Consider the following 23236-nt stretch of genomic DNA (forward strand, 5'->3'; position numbering starts at 1 on the left):
GGCAGACGGTCCCTAAGGTGGAGGGAGCAGTTTCTACTCTGGCTAAGCGTACCACTATCCCGGTGGAGGATAGCTGTGCTTTTTCAGATCCAATGGATAAAAAGTTAGAGGGTTACCTTAAGAAAATGTTTGTTCAACAAGGTTTTATATTGCAACCCCTTGCATGTATTGCGTCTGTCACGGCTGCGGCCGCATTTTGGTCCGAGTCTCTGGAAGAGACTCTTGACTCAGCAACTATAGATGAGATTTCAAACAAGCTTAAAACCCTTAAGCTAGCTAATTCATTTATTTCAGATGCCGTAGTACATTTAACTAAACTTACGGCTAAGAATTCCGGATTCGCCATTCAAGCACGTAGAGCTCTGTGGCTAAAATCCTGGTCAGCTGATGTTACTTCTAAATCTAAATTACTTAACATACCTTTCAAGGGGCAGACCTTATTCGGGCCCGGTTTGAAAGAAATTATCGCTGACATTACAGGAGGTAAAGGCCATGCCCTGCCTCAAGACAGAGCCAAACCTAGGGCTAGACAGTCTAATTTTCGTGCCTTTCGTAACTTCAAGGCAGGAGCAGCATCAACTTCCTCTGCACCAAAACAGGAAGGAGCTGTTGCTCGCTACAGACAAGGCTGGAAACCTAACCAGTCCTGGAACAAGCATGAATTGAGGGCCCCCGATCCGGGAACGGATCTAGTGGGGGGCAGACTTTCTCTCTTCGCCCAGGCTTGGGCAAGAGATGTCCAGGATCCCTGGGCGTTAGAGATCATATCTCAGGGATATCTTCTGGACTTCAAAACCTCTCCCCCAAAAGGGAGATTTCATCTTTCAAGGTTGTCAACAAACCAAATAAAAAGAGAGGCGTTTCTACGCTGTTTACAAGATCTTTTACTAATGGGAGTGATCCACCCGGTTCCGCGGTCGGAGCACGGACAGGGGTTTTACTCAAATCTGTTTGTGGTTCCCAAGAAAGAAGGAACCTTCAGACCAATCTTGGATTTAAAGATCCTAAACAAATTCCTAAGAGTTCAATCGTTCAAAATGGAAACTATTCGGACAATCTTACCCATGATCCAAAAGGGTCAGTACATGACCACAGTGGATTTAAAGGATGCTTACCTTCACATACCGATTCACAAAGATCATTACCGGTATCTAAGGTTTTGCCTTCCTAGACAGGCATTACCAGTTTGTAGCTCTTCCATTCGGATTGGCTACGGCTCCAAGAATCTTCACAAAGGTTCTGGGCTCTCTTCTGGCGGTACTAAGACCGCGAGGAATTTCGGTGGCTCCGTACCTAGACGACATTCTGATACAAGCGTCAAGCTTTCAAACTGCCAAGTCTCATACAGAGTTAGTACTGGCATTTCTAAGGTCGCATGGGTGGAAGGTGAACGAAGAGAAGAGTTCTCTCTTTCCACTCACAAGAGTTCCCTTCTTGGGGACTCTTATAGATTCTGTAGAAATGAAGATTTACCTGACAGAAGACAGGTTAACAAAGCTTCAAAATGCATGCCGTGTCCTTCATTCCATTCAACACCCGTCAGTGGCTCAATGCATGGAGGTAATCGGCTTAATGGTAGCGGCAATGGACATAGTACCCTTTGCACGCCTTCATCTCAGACCGCTGCAATTGTGCATGCTAAGTCAGTGGAATGGGGATTACTCAGATTTGTCCCCTACTCTGAATCTGGATCAAGAGACCAGAAATTCTCTTCTATGGTGGCTTTCTCGGCCACATCTGTCCAGGGGGATGCCCTTCAGCAGGCCAGATTGGACAATTGTAACAACAGACGCCAGCCTACTAGGTTGGGGTGCTGTCTGGAATTCCCTGAAGGCTCAGGGATCATGGACTCAGGAGGAGAGTCTCCTTCCAATAAACATTCTGGAATTGAGAGCAGTTCTCAATGCCCTTCTGGCTTGGCCTCAGTTAACAACTCGGAGGTTCATCAGGTTTCAGTCGGACAACATCACGACTGTAGCTTACATCAACCATCAAGGAGGGACAAGAAGCTCCCTAGCGATGATGGAAGTATCAAAGATAATTCGCTGGGCAGAGTCTCACTCTTGCCACCTGTCAGCGATCCACATTCCGGGAGTGGAGAACTGGGAGGCGGATTTCCTAAGTCGTCAGACTTTTCATCCGGGGGAGTGGGAACTTCATCCGGAGGTCTTTGCCCAAATACTTCGACTATGGGGCAAACCAGAGATAGATCTCATGGCGTCTCGCCAGAACGCCAAGCTTCCTTGTTACGGGTCCAGGGATCCGGGAGCGGTCCTGGTAGATGCTTTGACAGCACCTTGGACCTTCGGGATGGCTTATGTGTTTCCACCCTTCCCGATGCTTCCTCGATTGATTGCCAGGATCAAACAGGAGAGAGCATCAGTGATTCTAATAGCGCCTGCGTGGCCACGCAGGACCTGCTATGCAGATCTAGTGGACATGTCATCCTGTCCACCTTGGTCTCTGCCTCTGAGACAGGACCTTCTGATTCAGGGTCCTTTCAAACATCAAAATCTAATTTCTCTGAAGCTGACTGCTTGGAAATTGAACGCTTGATTTTATCAAAGCGTGGATTTTCGGAGTCAGTAATTGATACCTTAATACAGGCTAGGAAACCTGTTACCAGAAAGATTTACCATAAAATATGGCGTAAATACTTACATTGGTGCGAATCGAAGAGTTACTCATGGAGTAAGGTTAGGATTCCTAGGATATTGTCTTTTCTACAAGAAGGTTTAGAAAAGGGTTTATCTGCTAGTTCCTTAAAGGGACAGATCTCAGCTCTGTCCATTCTTTTACACAAACGTCTGTCAGAAGTTCCAGACGTTCAGGCTTTTTGTCAGGCTTTGGCCAGGATTAAGCCTGTGTTTAAAACTGTTGCTCCACCATGGAGCTTAAATTTAGTTCTTAACGTTTTACAGGGTGTTCCGTTTGAACCCCTTCATTCCATTGATATCAAATTGTTATCTTAGAAAGTTCTGTTTTTAATGGCTATTTCCTCGGCTCGAAGAGTCTCTGAGTTATCGGCCTTACATTGTGATTCTCCTTATCTGATTTTTCATTCAGACAAGGTAGTTCTGCGTACTAAACCTGGGTTCTTACCTAAGGTAGTCACTAATAGGAATATCAATCAAGAGATTGTTGTTCCATCATTGTGTCCTAATCCTTCTTCAAAGAAGGAACGACTTCTACACAATCTGGATGTAGTCCGTGCCCTGAAATTTTATTTACAGGCAACTAAAGATTTTCGCCAAACTTCTTCCCTGTTTGTCGTTTATTCTGGACAGAGGAGAGGTCAAAAAGCTTCTGCTACCTCTCTCTCCTTTTGGCTTCGTAGCATAATACGTTTAGCCTATGAGACTGCTGGACAGCAGCCTCCTGAAAGAATTACAGCTCATTCTACTAGAGCTGTGGCTTCCACTTGGGCCTTTAAGAATGAGGCCTCTGTTGAACAGATTTGCAAGGCTGCAACTTGGTCTTCTCTTCATACTTTTTACAAATTTTACAAATTTGACACTTTTGCTTCTTCGGAGGCTGTTTTTGGGAGAAAGGTTCTTCAGGCAGTGGTTCCTTCTGTATAAAGATCCTGCCTGTCCCTCCTGTCATCCGTGTACTTTAGCTTTGGTATTGGTATCCCAGAAGTAATGATGACCCGTGGACTGACTACACTTAACAGGAGAAAACATAATTTATGCTTACCTGATAAATTCCTTTCTCCTGTAGTGTAGTCAGTCCACGGCCCGCCCTGTTTTTTATGGCAGGTCTAAATTTTTAAATTATACTCCAGTCACCACTGCACCCTATAGTTTCTCCTTTCTCGTTTGGTTCTCGGTCGAATGACTGGGTGTGACGTAGAGGGGAGGAGCTATATAGCAGCTCTGCTTGGGTGATCCTCTTGCACTTCCTGTTGGGGAGGAGTTAATATCCCAGAAGTAATGATGACCCGTGGACTGACTACACTACAGGAGAAAGGAATTTATCAGGTAAGCATAAATTATGTTTTTATAGATTCTGTAGAGATGAAAATTTACCTGACGGAGTCCAGGTTATCAAAACTTCTAAATGCTTGCCGTGTCCTTCATTCCATTCCACGCCCGTCAGTGGCTCAGTGCATGGAAGTAATCGGCTTAATGGTAGCGGCAATGGACATAGTGCCATTTGCGCGCCTGCATCTCAGACCACTGCAATTATGCATGCTAAGTCAGTGGAATGGGGATTACTCAGATTTGTCCTCTCTACTAAATCTGGATCAAGAGACCAGAGATTCTCTTCTCTGGTGGATTTCTCGGGTCCATCTGTCCAAGGGTATGACCTTTCGCAGGCCAGATTGGACGATTGTAACAACAGATACCAACCTTCTAGGTTGGGGCGCAGTCTGGAACTCCCTGAAGGCTCAGCGATCGTGGACTCAGGAGGAGAAACTCCTCCCAATAAATATTCTGGAGTTAAGAGCAATATTCAATGCTCTTCTAGCTTGGCCTCAGTTAGCAACACTGAGGTTCATCAGATTTCAGTCGGACAACATCACGACTGTGGCTTACATCAACCATCAAGGGGGAACCAGGAGTTCCCTAGCGATGTTAGAAGTCTCAAAGATAATTCGCTGGGCAGAGTCTCACTCTTGCCACCTGTCAGTGATCCACATCCCAGGCGTAGAGAACTGGGAGGCGGATTTTCTAAGTCGTCAGACTTTTCATCCGGGGGAGTGGGAACTCCATCCGGAGGTGTTTGCTCAACTGGTCCATCGTTGGGGCAAACCAGAACTGGATCTCATGGCGTCTCGCCAGAACGCCAAGCTTCCTTGTTAAGGATCCAGGTCCAGGGACCCGGGAGCAACGCTGATAGATGGTCTAGCAGCTCCTTGGTTCTTCAACCTGGCCTATGTGTTTCCACCGTTTCCTCTGCTCCCTCGACTGATTGCCAAAATTAAACAGGAGAGAGCATCAGTGATTCTGATAGCGCCTGCGTGGCCACGCAGGACCTGGTATGCAGACCTAGTGGACATGTCATCTCTTCCACCATGGACTCTGCCTCTGAGGCAGGACCTTCTAATACAAGGTCCTTTCAATCATCCAAATCTAATTTCTCTGAGACTGACTGCATGGAGATTGAACGCTTGATTCTATCAAGGCGTGGCTTCTCTGAGTCAGTCATTGATACCTTAATACAGGCTCGGAAGCCTGTCACCAGGAAAATCTACCATAAGATATGGCGTAAATATCTTTATTGGTGTGAATCCAAGAGTTACTCATGGAGTAAGGTTAGGATTCCTAGGATATTGTCCTTTCTCCAAGAGGGTTTGGACAAAGGCTTATCAGCTAGTTCTTTAAAAGGACAGATCTCTGCTCTGTCCTTTTGCACAAGCGTCTGGCAGAAGTTCCAGACGTCCAGGCATTTTGTCAGGCTTTGGTTAGGATTAAGCCTGTGTTTAAAACTGTTGCTCCCCCGTGGAGCTTAAACTTGCTTCTTAAAGTTCTTCAGGGAGTTCCGTTTGAACCCCTTTATTGCATTGATATTAAACTTTTATCTTGGAAAGTTATGTTTTTGATGGCTATTTCCTCGGCTCGAAGAGTCTCTGAGTTATCTGCCTTACATTGTGATTCTCCTTATCTGATTTTTCATTCAGACAAGTTAGTTCTGCGTACCAAACCTGGGTTTTTGCCTAAGGTGGTTTCTAACAGGAATATCAATCAAGAGATTGTTGTTCCATCATTGTGTCCTAATCCTTCTTCAAAGAAGGAACGTCTTTTGCATAATCTGGACGTAGTCCGTGCCTTGAAGTTTTACTTACAGGCTACTAAAGATTTTCGTCAAACATCTGCCCTGTTTGTTGTTTACTCTGGACAGAGGAGCGGTCAAAAAGCTTCGGCAACCTCTCTCTCCTTTTGGCTTCGGAGCATAATATGCTTAGCCTATGAGACTGCTGGACAGCAGCCCCCTGAAAGGATTACAGCTCATTCTACTAGAGCTGTGGCTTCTACCTGGGCCTTTAAAAATGAGGCCTCTGTTGAACAGATTTGCAAGGCTGCGACTTGGTCTTCGCTTCACACCTTTTCAAAATTTTACAAATTTGACACTTTTGCTTCTTCGGAGGCTGTTTTTTGGGAGAAAGGTTCTACAGGCAGTGGTTCCTTCCGTTTAAGTTCCTGCCTTGTCCCTCCCATCATCCGTGTACTTTAGCTTTGCTATTGGTATCCCACAAGTAATGGATGATCCGTGGACTGGATACACTTAACAAGAGAAAACATAATTTATGCTTACCTGATAAATTTATTTCTCTTGTAGTGTATCCAGTCCACGGCCCGCCCTGTCCTTTGTAGTTTAATTTAAAATTTAGACCTGCCTAAAAGGACAGGGCGGGCCGTGGACTGGATACACTACAAGAGAAATAAATTTATCAGGTAAGCATAAATTAAGTTTTCTCTTGTTAAGTGTATCCAGTCCACGGCCCGCCCTGTCCTTTTAAGGCAGGTCTAAATTTTAAATTAAACTACAGTCACCACTGCACCCTATGGTTTCTCCTTTCTCGTCTTGTTTCGGTCGAATGACTGGATATGGCAGTGAGGGGGAGGAGCTATATAGCAGCTCTGCTGTGGGTGATCCTCTTGCAACTTCCTGTTGGGAAGGAGAATATCCCACAAGTAATGGATGATCCGTGGACTGGATACACTACAAGAGAAATAAATTTATCAGTTAAGCATAAATTATGTTTTTTTTAATTTCTTCTATGATAAGCGCTTCTAAGCATTCTGAAGCCCAATTCCTCTCAGAGTACAGTGTTTGTCAGAGGGATGTGTAGAGAGTATCGCCTATTGATTTTTTTTTTTTTCATCAATTAATTTTTATTATTTTCAAAACAAGATCAAACTGAAAATCACATATAACAAGTGTACAAGAGTGTAGTGCCAAGCGTACAAACAATGCTCACATGTACAATAGCATATACATTAGGGTCATATAACATTTTATGATATCTATTCAAAGCACTCTATTTCAAGATTTGTTAGGTCAAGTGAAAAAAATATTAAACATATTATGTTAAAACACACATACCAGTCATAATTGCCTGTATTAACAGTTTTCGGGTATATCTCTGCTTATTTTCAGGTTTTAGGTGGTCTGCTGTTCCCAAATAAAAATTATATCTACAATAGCATCCTGTTTTCTCTTATATGCATAATATACTTTTTCCAATTCAAGCACGTGACTCACCTCCTTTACCCACATAGTGTATGAGGGGACAGTAGTTTTCTTCCAGAACCTAGGGATCAGGCGCCTGGCGCAGTTAAGCATACATTGTAATAATTTCTTTCTATATACACATGGAATTTTAGGGATATCACTTAGCAGTATCAGACTAGGTGTGAGCACTACAGGTCTACCCAGCACCCTATCAATATGTTTATTTATGCTGTCCCAATAAGGTCGGAGGCATGGACAGGACCACCAAATGTGCGAAAGAGTACCCACCCCCCCACAGTGTCTCCAACAAAGTGAGGACGAATTAGGAAAAATGCTACGTAAGCGGTGGGGGGTCAGATACCACCTCGAAAGAAGTTTGTAGTTTGTTTCCACCATTGCCATTGAGAGGGAGGATTTTTTGGTCTCTAAAAAAATCCGCTGCCACTGGGTGTCAGTGATTACTATGTTTAATTCTTTTTCCCATTTTATGATGTAAGTGGGTTTTTTACTAGGGAAAGTTCCTCTGAGAAGTTTATATATGATGGACACATGGGATTTAGTGACTGTGGTAGTTGTGCACAGCGTTTCAAAGGGGGTAAGAGGTCTGACAAGATTAGCCGTATGGGCACTATTATGAATAGCATGTCTAATTTGAAAGTATGGGAACCAAAGGTGGAAAGGGGCACCTAGGAGTTGATGGATATCAGCTTGGGATCTAATAAGTCCATTTTGGAGTATCATGTGTGTTGGTATGTTAGTAGGTTTACCATCTAGACGTGGTGAGGGAAAAGTGTGTGCCTGTAGCAATAAGGGGTTATTGAGCACAGGGGACAGAGGGGAAATGGGAGTAGAGATCTGATTCTCTTCAGTTAGAGTTTTATCCCATATTTTAAGGGTAGAAGCTATATAGTAGTTTCCCCAAATTTCTGGTGGTCTATTTCTGTGTGGGATCCAGCACTGGTCGCCCAGGTTCAGGCCACCCACCAGAGATGTTTCTATTTGTATCCAGGGTTTCTCTAGGGGGGAATGTTTCCATGCAACTATGCGAGCCATATGTGCAGATTTATAATAATACATCAGGTTTGGGGATCCCAGTCCTCCATCTTCTCTCTTTAAAAACAGGGTGTTCCTGGCCACCCTGGCTCTCTTGTGATCCCATATAAATAAATCGAACATTTTTTGTTGTTTCATTAAGTACTGAGTGGGGAGATCTAATGGGAGGACCTGGAACAGATATAGATATTTAGGAAGGAGGTTCATTTTTATTGTATTAATACGTCCAGCCCAAGAAAGGTGGCCCTGTTTACTCCAATGCTCTAGGGATTTATTAGTTTCTATTTGGAGAGGTGTATAATTAAGATTAAACAATTCCGTGTGGTTAGGAGATATGTCTATCCCTAGGTATCTAATTTTGCTAGTTATCTGGAATGAGGTGTTATTTGTTATATACTGTATTTCGTCCTCTGCGAGATGTAAGGGTAATATCATAGACTTTTCCATGTTGATGGAGAAGTTGGAAACCAATTTATAACTTTCTAGTTCTCTGAGTATAGTGGGGATGGAAGAAAGTGGAGAGCTTATTGTAAATATGTCATCAGCATATAAAAGACATTTTTGGCAAATCTCTCCAAAAGTGACTCCGTGAACAAGGGGATTGCTTCTAATTTTCGCCGCCAATGTCTCCACCGCCAGAGCGAATAGGAGAGGGGATAGGGGACATCCCTGACGTGTGCCATTATTTATGTGGATTTTTTGTGAGAGTGTATTGTTTGCGTTAACGCGCGCTGAAGGGGCAGAATAGAGTACTTTAATGCGAGTAATTAATTTCTGCGAGAATCCAAACTTCGACAGGATGGACCAGAGAAAGTCCCAGTCCACCCTGTCGAAGGCCTTCTCCGCATCTGTAGATAGCAGGATCAGGGGCATTTTGGTAGATGAAGCGGTAAACAAAGTGTGCAGAACTCGAATGGTATTATCTTTAGCCTCCCTACGTGGGATAAATCCCACTTGATCGGAGTGCACTAAGGAAGGTAAATATTTATTAATTCTCGTGGCAATTAGTTTGGCATATAACTTAATATCAATGTTAATTAAGGAGATAGGGCGATAGTTGGTTACTTTATCAGCAGGTTTATTTGGCTTAGGGATAACAAATAGTGGCTTCTAGGAGATTTGGGGTTAGCTGACCTTCTTCATCTAATGATTGGTACATGCTCAACAAGTGGGGGCCTAGTAGGGTTTTAAACTGATGATAGAATTTGGGCGTAAAACCGTCAGGTCCCGGGGCTTTGCCCTGGGGGAGGCTTTTAATTGCCAACATAAGTTCCTGAATAGTGAATCCATCATCCAGTGCCTCGCAGTCTTCTTGAAGTAATGTGGGAAGCTGGATATTAGTTAAGTAACTATTAATCTTAGCTAGTTTAGTTTCCATGTCAAGGGAGGGGAGGTTATATAATGAGGAGTAGTATTGTGCAAATTGGATGACAATGTCAGTGTTTGTGGTGAATGTGGTACCATCTGGGCCTGTAATTTTATCTATAAAGGCTTTGTAGCATTTCTTTTTCAGGGATCTAGCAAGAAGGCGCCCAGTTTTATTACTTTCAACAAAGAATTTTGATTCGGAGGCTATGGCTCTCATATGCGCATGTTTAATTAAGTAGTGGTGTAGGTCCTCTCTGGCCTGTTGGGATTTCTGTAGGAGAAGTTGAGATTGAGGGTTCTGTTTTAGGTCATTTTCACACTTGTTAAAGTTGGAGGTTAATGAATTAAGTTGGCTCTCTCTTTGCTTACGTTGTCTATGCGTGTGCCCCATTATCACCCCCCTTATATAGCATTTATATGCTTCCCAGTTATTGGTTGCTGAGGTGGCTGAGGGGGTATTAAAAGTGAAAAACTCAGTTGTCTTTTCTTCTATATCAGTTGTGATCAATGGGTCTAAGAAAATCTGGTCACTTAGTCTCCAATGTTGCAGAAATTGTGTTTTAGCCGACCATAAAAAATTTGTACACACCATACTATGATCTGACCAGGCAGTGTGAAAAAGTCTAGAGCCGTATAGTGAGGGTAGTGTTCGTTGTTCGCATAATATATAATCAAGGCGTGTGTATGAGCGTTGTGGATTAGAGAAGAATGTAAAGTCTTTTGTAGTTGGGTGTGTCACTCTCCAGGTGTCAAACATGGGTATATTGCGTATAGCCTGCCAGTTAGCTTTTATCTGCGAGGTTTGCATATAGGAGCGGCCTGTGGAGGTGTCTAGTGTGGGGTTGATTGGGAAGTTAAAGTCTCCACCTAGGAAAACTGGGCCTTTTGAGATATCTAAAATATGATTGATGACCTTGCGGAAAAATGAAGATCTGGGACGGATAGGTGCATATATATTTGCCAGTGTAATGGGTCTACCAAAGTAAAGACCTGTCAGAACTAAAATCCGCCCCTCTGCGTCAGTGTACTTGTCTAGTAGAGTGAATGAGGTACCCTTCCTGAAAGAGATACATACGCCATTATGTTTTGTCGGTCCAGAACTTAGAAAATGCTGATCATAATATAACTGCGAAAGTCTGGGCTCATTGGTCTTTTTAAAGTGAGTCTCTTGTGTCATAATAATGTCAACTTTCTTCCGGTAGAAGTCGTGAAATGCTATAGAGCGTTTTTGAGGGGACAGGAAACCCTTAACATTTTGTGTGGCTAACCGAAATTGACTAGGCTGGTTTTGTTCAGGCATTTGACCCTTAGCGTTAGCGTCTAAACTCATGGAGGTGTGCTTTTGTTTCCAACAATAAATATGAAGTAAACCAACCCTGCTATAATATGCACTCTGATAAATACTTCACTATCTAGCACACTTGAATGGTATAACTGTTTTAACAAATGAAAACTTGTAACAGGTACTCATGGAACTGTAAGGGGGGAGGGGAAAAGAAAGAAGGGAGGAAAGAAAGAAAAAAGGAAAAGGAGAGAAGGGGGGTAGGCAAGTGAGAAGAAGATAGGTGGTAGAAACAATTAGGGAATAAAGTAGAAGGATTGAGTAGGGGGATGAGTACAGTATGACGGAACTCCCCCGACAGGCCGAGGGTGAGAGACATAAGAACAAAAACATAAACATGATCCAATGCCCTGTAAGAGGGCACATCCCAGTATATTACACATCTCTTAACATGTTACCCACGATGTTACATAGGTATAAAAAAAAACAAATGTAGAGTAAAAGTCTGAGGTAGTTGAGCTCTCAGACAAGCAAGATGAGAAATAGCTCATTATATAGTCATTCAACAGTGTCCCGCTATGGCATCTAACTACTTATACTCACGACCTCAGGGTACTTGTAGTTAGTCCAGGTCAAGGCTGGTCGTGTCCGCCGTGGGGGGGACACAATCAGTCAGTTCTTCATTCTGTAATCCTTCAAGCAAACAAGAAGGAATGAGAGATAGCACAAACATAACTTCCATAACTAGTGCACGATTGCACAACTAAGATTCAGTGCTAACTTGAATCCGAATTGCTGATAGGACTTCAAAGCAAGGGTAGATTCGCTCATGTGTTATCCATTGAGGTGGAGGGATCTGGGCATATCTTTTTCCTGTTTTTCTTGTCAACTATTTCGGACCAGAGACGTCTCTGAGGCTTTGGTTGTGGTAGTTTGCGTGTCTCGGGCTGAGGAGTGGTGTTTTCTGGAATAGGAATGTCCAGCAGTTTACAAAAGTCTTCAATTTTTTCTGGGGAGCTGCACTCATGACGTTTTCCATTTTTAATAATTTGCAGCGATACGGGAAATCCCCATCTGTAAGGGATTTGTAGAGTTCTTAGGTGGGAGGTAAGGATGGTAAATCCCTTTCTGAGTTGCAGCGTTCTAGTGGACAAGTCCTGAAAGATTTGGACCTTTGCACCCATATAAGAGAAATGTGGTTGTGTTCTAGACAATTGTAGAATTTTCTCTCTATCCTTATAACTCAGGAAACAGATTATAATGTCCCTTGGAGGTTGATTATCGTTTGGCTTCGGCCGCAGAGATCTATGTGCTCTCTCCAAAGGTATGGGTTCAATCACACATTGGTTAGAAATTGCCAGAGACTGAAACAGATTTTGTAAATATTCTGAAATATCTTCGCCTTTGATTCAGGGATTCCGCGTATTCGGAGGTTATTTCTGCGTGCCCTATTTTCGACATCATCAAGCTTATTTTCTAATTCAAGGATTTGTGATTGTTTGGCCTCTAGTGTGACATTTCTGCCATTTCTGCCATTTCCTTAGTAATTTCTTCCCTATCATCTTCCAGTGTCTCCACTCTAAATCCAAGCTCATTAACCCCTTAATGACCACAGCACTTTTCCATTTTCTGTCCATTTGGGACCAAGGCTATTTTTACATTTTTGCAGTGTTTGTGTTTAGCTGTAATTTTCCTCTTACTCTTTTACTGTACCCACACATATTATATACCGTTTTTCTCGCCATTAAATGGACTTTCTAAAGATACCATTATTTTCATCATATCTTATCATTTACTATAAAAGAAAATATAAAATATGAGGAAAAAATGGAAAAAAACACACTTTTTCTAACTTTGTCCCCCAAAATCTGTTACACATCTACAACCACCAAAAAACACCCATGCTAAATAATTTCTAAATTTTGTCCAGAGTTTAGAAATACCCAATGTTTACACGTTCTTTGCTTTTTTTTTTGCAAGTTATAGGGCAATAAATATAAGTAGCACTTTGCTATTTCCAAACCACTTTTTTTCAAAATGAGCGCTAGTTACATTGGAACCCTGATATCTGTCAGGAATACCTGAATATCCCTTGACATGTATATATTTTTTTTTAGAAGACATCCCAAAGTATTGATCTAGGCCCATTTTGGTATATTTCATGCCACCATTTCACCACCAAATGCGATCAAATAAAAAAAATTGTTCACTTTTTCACAAATTTTTTCACAAACTTTAGGATTCTCACTGAAATTATTTACAAACAGCTTGTGCAATTATGGCATAAATGGTTGTAAATTTTTCTCTGGAATCCCCTTTGTTCAGAAATAGCAGACATATATGGCTTTGACGTTGCTTTTTGGTAATTAGAAGGCCGCTAAATGCCACTGCGCACCATGCGTGTATTATGCACAGCAGGGAAGGGGTTAATAAGGGAGCATGTAGGGAGCTTTTTGGGGTAATTTTAGCTTTAGTGTAGTGTAGTAGACAACCCAAAGTATTGATCTACGCCCATTTTGGTATATTTCATGCCACCATTTCACCGCCAAATGCGATCAAATAAAGAAAAACGTTAAATTTTTCAAAATTTTAGATTTCTCACTGAAATCATTTACAAACATTTTGTGCAATTATGGCACAAATGGTTGTAAATGCTTCTCTGGGGTCTCCTTTGTTCAAAAATAGCAGACATATATGGATTTGGTGTTGCTTTTTGGTAATTAGAAGGCCGCTAAATGCCACTGCGCACAACACGTGAATTATGCCCAGCAATGAAGGGGTTAATTAGGTAGCTTGTATGGAGTTTGCAGGGTTAATTTTAGCTTTAGTGTAGAGATCAGCTTCCCACCTGACACATCAGACCCCCTGATCCCTCCCAAAGAGCTCTCTTTCCTCCCCCACCCCAAAAATTGTCCCCGCCATCTTAAGTACTGGCAGAAAGTCTGCCAGTACTAAAATAAAAGGTATCCCTTTTTTATATATAGCATATTTACATATGCTGCTGTGTAAGATTCCCCCCTTAGCCCCCAACCTCCCTGATCCCCCCCAATACAGCTCTCTAACCCTCCCCCTCTGCCTTATTGGGGGCCATCTTGGGTACTGGCAGCTGTCTGCCAGTACCCAGTTTGCATGTAAAAATGTCTATTTTTTTTTATTTTTGTTTTTTCTGCAGTGTAGCTTCCCCCCCCCCCCAAGACTAATCCCCCACCCCCTCCCAGATCCCTTAGATTACTTTATTCAGGGATTTTATCCCTCCTTTCTCCCCATAATAAAAAAACCCTTTCTGTAGTGTAAGTGGTTCCCACCCGCTCCCTCCCCGTGCACGCGCCCGCCCACCACCCCCCGTGCACGCGTGCGCGCCCCCGGCGATACCGCCCCCGATCCCGCCCCCCTCTTTTACCAAGAAGCCATCGATGGCCGCCCACCCACCTCCCACTTCAGCTCCCACCCACCAACGAATGCGGCCATCGATGTCCGGTGCAGAGAGGGCCACAGAGTGGCTCTCTCTGCACCGGAGGGGTAAAAAATGTTATTGCAGGATGCCTCAACATCGAGGCATCCTGCAATAACCGGAAAACAGCTGGAAGTGATCAGGATCGCTTCCAGCTGCTTTCCACACTGAGGACGTGCAGGGTACGTTCTCAGGCGTTAACTGCCTTTTTTCTGAGGACGTACCCTGCACGTCCTCAGTCGTTAAGGGGTTAATGTCCCTTTTTAGGTCCGCACACTCAGCTTTTATGCATAACTTCACCTGGTCAATTAAGTCCTCCATAGCTTTTAATGTGACAGGTGCTTATTTAAGATGTAAATGTGGGTTAGAAGGTGATGTCAAGGGCTCTCGAGTGTGTGGGCTTTCACATAAATCTTCATCTTCGCTAGAGGCCTGTGGCATATCAATTTTCTTTTTTGTGCTATCTGTCTTTTTGAAAAAGGAGTTTACAGCTCCCGATGTAGATGTGGATTTTAAGGCCTTGTCAGGTTTTGTGACCCTGCGCTGCGACATGGTTGAGATAGATTTGCACTTGAAATAAACTTTTGTCTCCGCTTTTCTTTTTACCTCTTTCACCTCCTTCTGTTATGCTTATCAGGCAGCGTGATAGTGAGCCTGTGCGTCTCTAGCAAAATGGAGTAAATCAGACCTGTACAATCATACAGCTTGTTCTCTTTGCATAATAAAATAAGTAGTGCCTTTAGTGCTGTATTGTGAATTTGTCTAGATCAATGCTTCTCATGGGGAAATGGGTAATGCTATCGGAGCTAGGGGTGGTGTGTGGTTCTTTCACTGTGCTGTGAGATCTCTGTTATGCCCCATTAAAAATGGCGACTGCCATGTGAGTGCTGTAAAAGATGCAGCTTACCGGATCTGTGTAAAAGTCCGTAATGAGCGGGTGTTACGGCATGTCGGTCTCTGGGCAGTCCGTGAAGGTGCTGTGTTCTCAGCAGGTGATTAGGTGAGCTTGGGCTGATATGTGATCTCGGGACTCTGTCCTTGCGCTTACTCGAGAGAGGCTTCAGCCGCGGCCCATGTCGTTGTCAGATTGCGAGGTCTGTAGTCCACACCGGGACCAGTAAATGATAGCGTTACATTCTCTAGTCCTTCCCAATGCTCTGGGTATCAATTTTAGGGCACTGTTGAGGTTAATAGATGACCCACGGGAGAGTTCCGTCTCCACTGCAGCAGGAGCTTTAGGCTGGTGCGGCCATTCAGAACGCCCGCACGCTCCGCCCCCCTCTCGCCTATTGATTTTATGGTTATGGCGCAAAATGCTGTTTTTTTATTGCGTCATTTTTGGCGCAACATTTTTTTTTGGCGCAAAGTTGCACCTTTGATGGTGCAAATTTCATAATTTCCTGCGTCTTTGACGCTAGTTGTTTTGGCGCGAAATCGCGTCTGTTGTGTCGCGAGTTGTCATTTCCTGGTGTGTGTTTTGCGCCAAAAAATGTTTAACTTTTTGCGTAAGGAGTCATTCTTGGCGCCATAATTTTGTTATTTTACCCCTCTCCCTCTGTTGCTTGCTGTTTTCATGAACTTTGAAAGCTTTTAATGCCTGCTTTTGTTTTTCTATACTGAAACTGTTACATTGTGGAAATTGAATGTTTTGCCTAATGTCGTTTTTCTTTTTCTGTTACATTTTGCGAGATGTCTCATTCTGATCCTGACTCTGATGTTACTGTATAAACTATTCTACAAAGCTAAGTGTGTTCTTTTCATTATTAAGCTGTTATATCTTCGGCTCAATTATGTGGCATTTATTTATCATGTTTTATGCTAGCAATGTTTCTACATGTACAATGACATATACTGTTTTTTACATATTCAGTTCATGTACTTGATTTCATCTGCAAACATCACATGTTGTTGCTTATATCATAAAAGGTTATGACTGCTGTTATGCCTTAAAGTAAACTTACGAGGTCTTTTCAAAATTGTTTTAATTAATTTATGTTCTGACCAACAGCATACTTCATTTTATTCTACTGATGAAGGTTTCTTTGGTTCAAAGGCTCCTGTATTAAACAGCTTGCTGAAAATTCGCCTTATTTTTCATTTGAACATTTTTTGTTCAGGAAATTTTTCTATTTATAGCTTTTAGGAGTCTAGCCCTCCTATTAACTATCACCTAAATTTTGAGTAATGCGGTAGCCGTCAAAAGCAGCGTTAAGGGCTCCTAACGCTGCTTTTGGCCGCCCGCTGGTATTTAGAGTCAGCCAGGAAAGGGTCTAACGCTCACTTTCAAGCCGCGACTTTTCCATATCGCAGATCCCCTTACGCCAATTGCGTATCCTATCTTTTCAATGGGATCTTCCTAACGCCGGTATTGTATCTGATCTTTTTACAAGTTTTTATTACATTTGGAACGTTTTATGGGGTTTATTCCACATGGCATATATTTAGACACCTATTTAGGCTTGTGAAGGGCCCACAACTCCAGAGTGGAGAGGGAGGGGGCCTAAATTTTGCGCCTCAGTTGCGCAGTTGATATTGCAGATGGCTTCATGCAGCTTCACGTGGAGGGTCCAAAGATTACTTGAGGACTTCATAGAGGCTTATTTTCGATCAAAACTAATCCCCAAGGAAGGTAGGACCACAGCAGATTGCTGTGGCATGGTGCTGTAGTTTGCTAACCGGTTGCCAGCTTTAGTTTGCTCCGGTTTGGCCATTAAGGGGTTAATTGACTTGAAATTCACTGTGCAATCATTTCAAAGCATTAGGATCATATGGTGAACATTTCATAACGATTGGGTTATTTTTTGAGATTTAGTAAAAAAGTGTGCGCTTTTTATTATTTAAAGGCACAGTACTGTTTTTTCTAAAATTGTATTTTTCTGTATTTGAGTGCTGTCTAAGTCTGTTTAACATGTCAGAGCCTACAGATAGACATTGTTCTATGTGTTTAATAGCCATGGCGGTACCCCCTTTACATTTGTGTTTAAAGTGTGCTAAGGTATCTAAGCATTTTAAAAACCATGCAGTGACACTTAAAAATGTAGCCCAAGATGATTCTTTAACGGAAGGTAATGAGGATAGCCCACCTTCCTCTCCCCATGTGTCGACACCAGTTACGCCCGCGCAAGCGATGCCTAGTACCTCTAGCGCATTGGCCCCTATTACGTTACAACAATTAGCAGCAGTCATGGATAATTCCCTTGCGGCATTTCTATCCAAACTGCCAGTTTTTCCTAAAAAGCGTGATAGCTCAGTTTTAAGAACAGAGGATGAGCAATCAGAAGCTTTGGATGATTTATCCGTTGTACCCTCACAACTCTCTGAAGTGGCAGTGCGGGATGTACTGTCCGAGGGAGAAATTTCTGACACAGGAAAGGTTTCTCAGCGGGCAGAATCAGATTCCTTAGCGTTTAAATTTAAGCTGGAACACCTCCGCGTACTGCTTAAGGAGGTTTTAGCTACGCTGGATGATTGCGACCCCATGGTGGTCCTAGAAACTTGTCCATTTTACACCATTTTTCTTGAAGTCCCTGTATACACTGATGCGTTTCCGATCCCGAAGAGGGTGGCGGATATTGTAACTAGGGAGTGGGAGAGACCAGGTGTACCTTTTTGTTCCCCCCCCCCCCCTATCTTTAAGAAAATGTTCCCCATAACTGACCCCAGGCGGGACGAGTGGCAGACGGTCCCTAAGGTAGAGGGAGCAGTTTCAACACTAGCTAAGCGCACAACCATACCAATAGAAGACCGTTGTGCTTTCAAAGATCCTATGGATAAAAAATTAGAAGGTTTACTTAAGAAAATATTTGTTCATCAAGGTTTCCTTCTTCAACCGATTGCCTGCATTATTCCGGTAACTACTGCAGCGGCTTTTTGGTTTGAGGCGCTGGAGGAGTCGCTCCAGAGGGAGACTTCATATGACGAAGTCATGGATAGAATTCATGCCCTAAAGCTGGCTAATTCTTTTATCACAGATGCCGCTTTACAATTAGCTAAGTTAGCGGCGGAAAATTCTGGTTTTGCCATTATGGCGCGGAGAGCGCTTTGGCTCAGATCCTGGTCGGCTGATGTGTCTTCCAAAACAAAATTACTAAATATTCCTTTCAAGGGAAAGACCCTTTTTGGCCCCGAGTTGAAAGAAATTATTTCGGATATCACTGGGAGAAAGGGCCATGCCCTCCCGCAAGATAGACCGTTTAAGGCCAAAAACAAGGCTAATTTTCGCTCCTTTCGCAACTTCAGGAGCGGCACTGCTTCAACCTCTGCAAACGTAAAGCAAGAGGGTAACGCTTCACAGCCCAAAGCAACCTGGAAACCCTTGCAGGGCTGGAACAAAGGTAAACAGGCCAAGAAGCCTGCGGCTGCTACTAAGACAGCATAAAGGGGTGGCCCCCGATCCGGGACCGGATCTGGTAGGGGGCAGACTCTCTCTCTTTGCTCAGGCTTGGGCAAGAGATGTCCCAGATCCCTGGGCATTAGAAATCTTTGCTCAGGGATATCTTCTAGAATTCAAGGACTCTCCTCCAAGGGGAAGGTTCCACATTTCTCGTTTGTCTTCAGACCAGACAAAGAAACAGGCGTTCTTACGCTGTGTAGAAGATCTACTAAAGATGGGAGTGATATATCCAGTTCCAATTGCAGAACAAGGACTGGGTTTTTACTCAAACCTGTTTGTAGTTCAGAGTTCCATCATTCAAAATGGAAACCATTCGGACAATTTTGCTGATGATCCAGGAAGGTCAATATATGACTACCGTGGATCTAAAGGATGCGTACCTACATATTCCTATCCACAGAGATCATCATCAGTTCCTAAGGTTCACCTTTCTGGACAAGCATTACCAGTTCGTGGCCCTTCCTTTCGGGTTGGCCACTGCTCCCAGAATTTTTACAAAGGTGCTAGGGTCCCTCCTAGCGGTGCTAAGACCGCGGGGCATTGCAGTAGCACCTTACCTAGACGACATCTTAATACAGGCGTCGTCTTTTCACAGAGCCAAGGCTCATACGGACATTGTTCTGGCCTTTCTATGGTCTCACGGATGGAAGGTGAACGTCGAAAAAAGTTCTCTGTCCCCGCTTACAAGGGTTCCCTTCCTGGGAACACTAATAGACTCGGTAGAAATGAAAATATTTCTGACGGAGGTCAGGAAGTTAAAGCTTTTAACTACTTGCCGAGTTCTTCATTCCATTCCTCGGCCTTCTGTAGCTCAGTGCATGGAGGTAATCGGATTAATGGTTGCGGCAATGGACGTGGTCCCTTTTGCCCGAATTCATCTCAGACCACTGCAACTGTGCATGCTCAAACAGTGGAATGGGGATTATGCAGATTTGTCTCCTCAAATACAACTGGACCAGAAAACCAGAGATTCTCTTCTCTGGTGGTTCTCAGGATCACCTGTCTCGGAATGTGCTTCCGCAGACCGGAGTGGATCATTGTCACGACAGATGTTAGGCTGGGGTGCGGTCTGGGACTCCCTGAAAGCTCAGGGCCTATGGTCTCGGGAAGAATCTCTTCTCCCGATAAACATTTTGGAACTGAGAGCGATATTCAACACGCTCCAGGCATGGCCTCAACTAGCGGCGGCCAAATTCATCAGATTTCAGTCGGACAACATCACGACTGTAGCGTACATCAATCATCAGGGAGGAACAAAGAGCTTCCTAGCAATGAAGGAAGTAACCAAGATCATCAAATGGGCGGAGGATCACTCCTGCCACCTATCTGCAATTCACATCCCATGAGTAGACGACTGGGAGGCGGATTTTCTAAGTCGTCAGACTTTTCACCCAGGGGAGTGGGAACTCCACCCGGAGGTTTTTGCTCGGCTGACCCAGCTATGGGGCATTCCAGAATTGGATCTGATGGCGTCCCGTCAGAACACCAAACTTCCTCTTTACGGATCCAGGTCCAGGGACCCCAAGGCGGCACGGATAGATGCTCTAGTAGCGCCTTGGTCCTTCAATCTGGCTTGTCTTTCCACCGTTTCCCCTTCTCCCTCGGCTGGTAGCCAGAATCAAACAGGAGAAGGCTTTGGTAATTCTGATAGCGCCTGCGTTTCCACGCAGTAGTTGGTATGCAGACCTAGTGGACATGTCATCTGTTCCACCTTGGACACTGCCATCGAGGCAGGATCTGCTAATCCAGGGTCCATTCAAGCATCCAAATCTAGTTTCTTTGCAACTGACTGCTTGGAGATTGAACTCTATCTAAGCGTGGGTTCTCTGAATCGGTTATAGATACTCTGATCCAGGCTAGAAAGCCTGTCACCAGGAAGATTTACCATAAGATATGGCGGAAATATCTTTATTGGTGTGAATCCAAGGGTTACTCGTGGAGTAAGATTAGGATTCCCAGGATATTGTCTTTTCTCCAAGAAGGATTGGAGAAAGGTTTGTCAGCTAGTTCCTTAAAGGGACAGATATCTGCTCTGTCTATCCTGTTACACAAGCGTCTGGCAGAAGTACCAGACGTTCAAGTGTTTGCACAGGCTTTAGTCAGAATTAAGCCTGTCTATAAACCTGTGGCTCCTCCATGGAGTCTTAATTTAGTTCTTCAAGGGGTTCCGTTTGAACCTTTACATTCCATAGATATTAAGTTATTATCTTGGAAAGTTTTGTTTTTGGTAGCTATTTCTTCTGCTCGAAGAGTTTCAGAATTGTCTGCTTTGCAGTGTGATTCACCCTATCTGGTGTTCCATGCAGATAAGGTTGTTTTGCGTACCAAACCTGGTTTTCTTCCGAAAGTGGTTTCTAATAAGAATATTAACCAGGAAATCATTGTTCCTTCTCTGTGTCCTAATCCATTTTCTAAGAAGGAACGACTATTACATAATCTTGATGTGGTTCGTGCTTTAAAATTCTATTTAAAAGCAACTAAAGATTTCAGACAAACATCATCCTTGTTTGTTGCCTATTCTGGTAAGAGGAGAGGTCAGAAAGCGACTGCTACCTCTTTCCTTCTGGCTGAAAAGCATCATCCGATTGGCTTATGAGACTGCTGGACAGCAGCCTCCTTAACGAATTACAGCTCATTCCACCAGAGCTGTGGCTTCCACATGGGCTTTCAAGAATGAGGCTTCTGTTGAACAGATTTGTAAGGCAGCGACTTGGTCTTCACTGCATACTTTTGCCAAATTTTACAAATTCGATACTTTTGCTTCTTTGGAGGCTATTTTTGGGGGAGAGGTTTTGGAAGCAGTGGTGCCTTCCGTTTAGGTTACCCGACTTGTTCCCTCCCTTCATCCTTGTCCTAAAGCTTTGGTATTGGTATCCCACAAGTAAGGATGAATCCGTGGACTGGATACACCTTGTAAGAGAAAACAGAATTTATGCTTACCTGATAAATTACTTTCTCTTACGGTGTATCCATTCCACGGCCCGCCCTGGCATTTAAGTCAGGTTAAAAATTTTTTCGTTTAAACTACAGTCACCACTGCACCCTATGGTTTCTCCTTTTTCTCCTAACAGTCGGTCGAATGACTGGGGGGGCGGAGCCTGAGGGGGAGCTATATGGACAGCTCTGCTGTGTGCTCTCTTTGCCACTTCCTGTAGGGAATGAGAATATCCCACAAGTAATGATGAATCCGTGGACTGGATACACCGTAAGAGAAAGTAATTTATCAGGTAAGCATAAATTCTGTTTTCTCCAACATAGGTGTGTCCGGTCCACGGCGTCATCCTTACTTGTGGGATATTCTCTTCCCCAACAGGAAATGGCAAAGAGCCCAGCAAAGCTGGTCACATGATCCCTCCTAGGCTCCGCCTTCCCCAGTCATTCTCTTTGCCGTTGTACAGGCAACATCTCCACGGAGATGGCTTAGAGTTTTTTGGTGTTTAACTGTAGTTTTTATTATTCAATCAAGAGTTTGTTATTTTAAAATAGTGCTGGTATGTACTATTTACTCTGAAACAGAAAAGAGATGAAGATTTCTGTTTGTAAGAGGAAAATGATTTTAGCAACCGTTACTAAAATCGATGGCTGTTTCCACACAGGACTGTTGAGAGGAATTAACTTCAGTTGGGGGAAACAGTGAGCAGACTTTTGCTGCTTGAGGTATGACACATTTCTAACAAGACGATGTAATGCTGGAAGCTGTCATTTTCCCTATGGGATCCGGTAAGCCATTTTTATTACTTAAAGAAAAAAAGGGCTTCACAAGGGCTTTTAAGACTGTAGACATTTTCTGGGCTAAAACGATTTATATATAAGCATATTTTATACCCCATAGCCTTGAGGAATTATTTTAATCTTGGGAACTATGTAAAATAACCGGCAGGCACTGTATTGGACACCTTATTCTCTAGGGGCTTTCCCTAATCATAGGCAGAGTCTCATTTTCGCGCCTCTATTGCGCACTTGTTTTTGGGAAGCATGACATGCAGATGCATGTGTGAGGAGCTCTGATACATAGAAAAGACTTTCTGAAGGCGTCATTTGGTATCGTATTCCCCTTTGGGCTTGGTTGGGTCTCAGCAAAGCAGATACCAGGGACTGTAAAGGGGTTAAATATAAAAACGGCTCCGGTTCCGTTATTTTAAGGGTTAAAGCTTCCAAATTTGGTGTGCAATACTCTTAAGGCTTTAAGACACTGTGGTGAAATTTTGGTGAATTTTGAACAATTCCTTCATACTTTTTCACATTTGCAGTAATAAAGTGTGTTCAGTTTAAAATTTAAAGTGACAGTAACGGTTTTATTTTAAAACGTTTTTTGTACTTTGTTATCAAGTTTATGCCTGTTTAACATGTCTGAACTACCAGATAGACTGTGTTCTGAATGTGGGGAAGCCAAGGTTCCTTCTCATTTAAATAGATGTGATTTATGTGACACAAAATTTAGAGAAAATGATGCCCAAGATGATTCCTCAAGTGAGGGGAGTAAGCATGGTACTGCATCATCCCCTCC

At 43.3% G+C, this 23236-nt stretch overlaps 1 protein-coding gene across 1 annotated transcript in view; it reads left to right on the plus strand.

Moving 5' to 3' along the window:
• Positions 1 to 15123: 15123 nt before the first annotated feature.
• Positions 15124 to 23236, plus strand: part of DAZAP2 (DAZ associated protein 2) — a gene marked incomplete in the record, with an annotated part of 79235 nt that continues 71122 nt past the window's right edge. The window contains 1 exon segment of the mRNA XM_053705528.1: positions 15124 to 15328. Within this exon segment, the coding sequence (XP_053561503.1) occupies positions 15124 to 15328 (205 nt within the window).

The sequence above is a fragment of the Bombina bombina genome, chromosome 3, assembly GCF_027579735.1.
Source record: "Bombina bombina isolate aBomBom1 chromosome 3, aBomBom1.pri, whole genome shotgun sequence".
Taxonomy (NCBI): domain Eukaryota; kingdom Metazoa; phylum Chordata; class Amphibia; order Anura; family Bombinatoridae; genus Bombina; species Bombina bombina.